We start from the raw sequence: 6009 nt of genomic DNA on the forward strand, positions 1-6009 counted from the left end.
TTCAGAACATTTCACACTTCTTAAGCAAATAAATAAATAAATCCCAGTGGACACGTGGTTTTCACAAGACTGCTACAGTTACACTGCAAATGTGAAATATTTCACAAGAAAAGGATTGTGATTTCTTTCACTATTTGTACATTTATCACATGTGTAATTGATGTTTTCACAGGCGATATCTTCCATTTCATATGTAAAATATTTGCCACTAGCTTACTTTGTGTGTGAGTTAGTGTTCCACATGAATCACAAAAACAAATCACATTGTTTTTATTATTCATCATTTCATGGAGGCTGGTATATACATTTATTTGTTCCTTTTTTAATGCAACTCTTTAGTGGTACTTGGGAATTTAAAGGCCTCAGTTTGCTTCAAATGGACTATGTTGTGCAGAGTTGTTGAAATTGTTTATACCTGTTGTGATTTGATGAGTCTCTTGGAGGCATTTGTGGCGTGGCACTCTGTTGTACACACAAGTTACGGAAGTAGAACAAAATAAGAGAACTTGGCGGAGAAGCTCAAACCTGGCCTGCGTTAACCTCTCCGCACACCTGGCCAACCACTGCGTAAACTGAGTGTGATTGTTTGATTCAACCACCAGACATGCACATCAACAGCATGACTGCACTGTTAATACCTGACAGCCATTTTCAACCAATCAGAAAGGGTTGGGTGTGTTAATTTGGAAGGGGCAGGTTCTCGTTCGCTGGGTGTCACCGTGCAGCAGTCTGTGTTACAGTTGCTGCTGCGATTAGTCTTGCAGTAGCACCTAGTGTGGAGGTGTAATTGGCAATTAGCTCCATATCTGAGTGTGTTCCACTGTGCAGATCAGTGGGTAAAGGAGTGACTCTCAAAAGGAACCTGTTGGTGTGGTGCCCTGACACACAATAAATAAAACCAATTTTGGACTTTAAAGAATAAAGAGCTGAAAGGAAAGTCTTGTTGATTTCACTCTGAAAAGATCACACTGATAGGATTCATATATCATTCTCTACTCCGTTGTATTTTATTTTTACTTTTATAAGTGTAGGACAACGCCCTCACACAGAGTGCCACGCCTCGCTGTGGTCCCAGGACCCCCTCTATCTGGTCTGAGGGCTCTAACCCTTGGCCTTTGACCCCTTCCTAGGAGCAAAGCCTTTTCTCTCCTCTGGCTCCTCTCCTCCGGCTCCTCCTTGAGGACCACACTCTTTTCATTCTCTTGGCTTCTTTTCTTTCTTCTGCTCTTTCTCTCCAGCCCTTTGTTCCTCTAGAGGCTGGAGCTGAGCATGGATTTAATGCCTTCACAGCTGAGGGAACCTCAACAGCTCCAGTTTTTACATTCGACTTAAGACATTTTCAAGCTTCATTGACAATGTGTTTCCATCTTAGCATAACAACAATGAGTCAATGATGAGGGTCTCCGAGCAGATTTCTTTTTCAGTGGTGCAAATTTATTTTAAATGGAATATTTTGACAATTAAGTTATTCACTTCCAATTCCATTCAGCTATATTGTTGTTTTTCAGGCATATTAAAACATGCAGTTCATGTCACAGTAGGGCAATATATGCTCCTAATAAACCTGGTCTTAATGATATTGTGATGATAATACAATAATGTGTCAGGGCCTTTGGAAATGAATAGTGTAGTATTTTTAAGTGTTTATTTAGCATGTAGCTCAGGTTGACAGAGGATGGGAGACCTAACATGGCAGCTCGCCCCCATGTAGGAAAAAGGTAGAGATGTTTGAAATGAAAGAGGAAGAAAAGATAACAGATGAGCGAACAAGTGTGCAAGCAAATGTGATGCATGTTGTTTTGTTGTCCATCCGCCCGCTCATCCATCTTCTTTGCCCGCCCATTCCTTACCTGTTGCCATGGTTTCAGCCAATGGGGTAGGCCGTGGGTTAGCAGGCGGCGATGGTAGGGGTCAAAAAGTTCACTGTTGGTGGCTTGCTGGGGGTTGGGATGTGTGTGGTGGACTGGGGCATTGGAGAGGATAATGGGCAGTTGATGTGTTGATAAGGTGGAACTTTGTGTGTGTGTGTGTCAGGGGTCATGAAGGTTTTGATGTGTATGGTGGGAGTTACACATGTGGAGGTGTGGAGAACAGGTCTGTTTTTCATGTGTTTGGCAGGTTGGGGGTGGAGTTACCGGCTATAGCTGAGTATTGATCGAGGATCAAAGGGCTTTTCCACTTTTTTTTTTTTTTGGATGGGGGATGTCAGGTATTTTGGGTGCACAAAAGACTATTCGTCTGTGCTGGAGCCTCCTGTGGGTTTGGTTGGGGTTGGGTATGAAAGTTATGCATGTGTGAGGTGGAGATGGGGGTTGGTTGTTATTGGGGTTTAGGGCCATTGATGGTCAGTTGGATGTGGAGCAGGGTTGGATGAAGAGCGGTAAAGATGGAAATGGCTGATAAAGATGGAACGCTTCACATTAAAACATTTCAATATAAGCAGCTTCAGTAAGAAGGCCGAGGGCCAAAGGCACAGCACTAATGCAACAGATGGAAAATAGTCCTGTGTAGGCTGATTCTAGATGCCCTTTCCTCGAGTTTGATTTTATGTGGGACTTAAGCCATGCGACAAATTGAAAAAAAAAGAAAAAAAGTGATGGTTTCATTTATATGCACTCCTTTCAGTGAGATAACTTGGTTTTGTACAGCAGGGATTGAGAAATTGAAATAAATGCTATAGACCTAGATTATGCTTTAGACTCTTTCTTTCTGTAGTTCTGAAGTATTTACCAACTGATTAAGACAATGGGATTGAAAAGCAGAATCAATGACAAAACCACAACGGATCAAACCCTCTTGTCACTGAGAAATACTCAAGTATGAGAGTCCCCAGGAGATCACAAGAATCGAAAACCCAGCGAGGTCACAAGAGAGCGAAGGAGTGCTTTGTGTTCCTAATGTATTGAATGCTAAAGGGGGAGGAGGGTCAGCACTCTGGACGTCCATATGCAGCCGTTAAGGACAGGACGCAGCCAAGAAAGCATACACACATTCACCGTTGCAGTGATAACAGCGAGCAACGTGCTCACACACGGACACGAAAACTGATACAAACATGTTTACTGGCAAAAATACAGCATTAAGATGCACTTGCACACATACACGACTGCCACCCTTCTATTCAGTGGACTACCCTTCCCCCACTGCGTGCGTGGGTGGTTGAGCAGGAAGCTGCCCCACTACTTGCTGTTCATTCAGTGGATTTCTCCAACAACTGGAGCTTGAGCCCCATAATGGTGGACTATAGCAGTTGGAGATGTAGGGGGGTGAGGGGTGTTGGGAAAGTAGAAATGAAAAACTTGCTTGGAAAGTGCCACCCCCCCACCTATCCAGAGATGTTTTGGTGGTCACGTCAAGAATTGGAATGAGTACAGCAGCCAAGAACAAGACGTTTCTTGCGGTTTATCTGGGTTCAGAGAGATAGTGGTACAGATGGTGTAGGGATATCAGGACCTCATGGGCGACACGTTGCGATGATTCAAGACATATCTCCCTGAGAAAGACACAAAATCCCAACCCCCTTTTGCTCACACTCAACTGCTCCATCTGTGAGCAGTTGAAATGGAAAGGTTTGTTTCCAAAGTAGCATTCGGGCATGAAATCCTGACAGCCAAACCAACGGTGCTGGTTCTTCCAGAATTGAGTGGCAAAGCCTGGCTGGCCTTGACCACTGATGTCTTCTAGTGAAACATGTATGCTTTTTAGCCGTAAAGAGTCTTTTCTTGGCAAGAATTGTCTTTTTGTTGATGGAATTTGCCATTTCTTTGTGCTGAGACTTAACAGGAAAGTGTTAAGTTTCAGTAAAAAGGGAAAAAGGCTTAAGTGCAGTGCATAGTGACGCCTGTAGCTCACAGTGGGGATATTGTACAGCTGCTGTACTGCTTTTCTAAAGCTTTGACATGCATCGGTTCTGGGGAAAAGGATATTGCCATCAAACCGCAAAGAAGCATGTCAAGACACCGCCAGTATGTGCTGCCCTGAAGATAACAGACAGTGCTTTTACAACATAAAACACATAGTACATTGGTGAGATGTACACACAGACAGGCGTGGACTGTCTATTATCTTGGTTGGCTAAAGACGTTTTTTTTGCTTCTGCGAGTAACCAAGGCTCCGTTAGTGTCCCCGTGACCTAAATTTCATCATCTGAGGGCGTTTTCATAGGCTCCTTGTGGACGTCAGCATACATCCAGACCACATGGACTGTCTGTGCGGCCATTATGCATTATGGACATGTCTTCCTGTAGATGCCTGTGCACGTGTGGAAGGCATCCTCCAAGGGGAGTTACCCATCCAGGGTTAGGGTTCACAACCCTAAAAAGATACTCATACACGATTGTAGTTTTTAGCTTTCCGTAAGGTGACAGACAAAGACAGTAAAAGCAACATTCACTCTTTTTTAATGATGCCGGCACACAAAAACCATGTTCGACACAGCACAATGCAATGGCTGAGTAGTGATGTGTTTGGAGCTGCAGCTGACTGTGTGGTTGGTCTCATGTTCAGTGCTCCGTGTCATGAACAGGGCTCGTATGTTAGTTGAAGCGGTCAGAGCTGATGGATGGAGTTTGGAGATGGAGTTGATTTGGTGTTCGCATCAAAGGAACAGACTCTCTTCCAATTTCCACCTGTTTGTCTCCCAAGACACGTCCTGGCTTCATTCAGTGGCCTCTTCTTCCTTTCACTTGCTTTCATCCCCGAACCCTCAGCCTAACACAGCAGGGGAAAGTGTTAGATCTGTCATCAATGCACTGACGTAGTGTTTCTCACGTGTACTGCGCTGATATGCTGTGCTTCTTGATTCTTTCCATGATTTATTTATTCCTCCCAAAAAGTTTTTATTTCTGTTTGCAAATTATTTTAACTTGCTAATATCCTCTCCTCCTTCGTCTTTCCACAGGACCAGGAAACTGCAGATCAGAAACATTCCACCTCACCTGCAATGGGAGGTGAGTGCCTTTTTTCCTCTATTATCTTTCTTGCTGGGATCATTTACAGTCTGTTACTGTGACTTCAGATTAGTTCTCTTGCTGTATGGATGGGGATTCTCTGGAAAAAAAACAAAACTTGCTAGCATCTGTGACTAGAGTCAGTAAAGCTAAATACCAGCTCCAAAGAGGCATTGTAACCTGTCTGTAGTCAGCCAGTCAAAGGCTGTGTTGGGGATAAGTTACAGGGATTTTAGCTACTAACATTAGGGTACACCTGTACATCCTTGCTCGTGCCTCCTCTCTCCTCTAGATGCATTTTAGGAATTTGAATTGAGACATCCTTCAAGATGGCGTGCTTTTAATTAATTTCTGGGTCACAGGCAGTAGGGCAGAGGAGGAAAGAGACATGGTGGCACAAAATAGAGAAATGAAAAGGATTCAAGACTGTATTCAAAAGGTTTCAAGAACAGTAACCATTTTATTTTTATCATTTTTGGACTTGCACATAAAAAGGTAGGCTTAAGTGTCTTGGAGTGAGCAGTAAGGGGCCAGTATACTCTGTCAGAAGTACATCTTTTCGACGTCGGATAAGGAATGTCCGTGTAATGTTCACACCCGCTTCATGCAGTGATGAGTCAGCTGTGTGGAGGTGAGAAAGTAGGCAACACAACTATTTCATGGTAGGACAGTAGTCGTAAGAGCTATTTTAAATCGAGACAAACACTTTTTCTGATATTGCTTCTCTCATCACAAAGTAATAAAATAATTAAAATTCCAGAGGCCACGAGTGTTCTTCATTCGTTTGAAAAGAGTTGTAATTGGAGCCTTGGATAGATAGTTAAGAACAACAACTTTGTGCAAGTTCCTAGTTCTGTGTGACAGTTGAGGAACAGTCAGTATCTGTGTTTGTGAAGTGGAGGGAAAGGAATGGGGAAAGCAATAAAAGCCTCACTGAGTAGGTATGACGTGGAAAGATTGCAGAAAAAGTTCAATTTAGGGTCGCTTAGGAGTGCTAACCCTGGCAGCCATGCACACATGCATTGCGTAGGGTGGTAGGAACTGAGGGGAACTGGCTCAC

General features: G+C 43.5%; 1 protein-coding gene across 1 annotated transcript in view; it reads left to right on the forward strand.

Annotated features, from left to right (window-relative positions):
- The window catches only part of igf2bp1 (insulin-like growth factor 2 mRNA binding protein 1), a 56183-nt gene that overhangs the window by 34388 nt on the left and 15786 nt on the right, over positions 1 to 6009 (forward strand). The window contains exon 3 of the mRNA XM_035655258.1: positions 4901 to 4949. Coding sequence (XP_035511151.1) covers positions 4901 to 4949 — 49 coding nt within the window. The remainder of the gene's footprint in view (positions 1 to 4900; positions 4950 to 6009) is intronic.

The sequence above is a fragment of the Morone saxatilis genome, unplaced genomic scaffold (genome assembly GCF_004916995.1).
Source record: "Morone saxatilis isolate NCDOM2014 unplaced genomic scaffold, NCSU_SB_2.0 Contig14, whole genome shotgun sequence".
Lineage (NCBI taxonomy): Eukaryota > Metazoa > Chordata > Actinopteri > Moronidae > Morone > Morone saxatilis.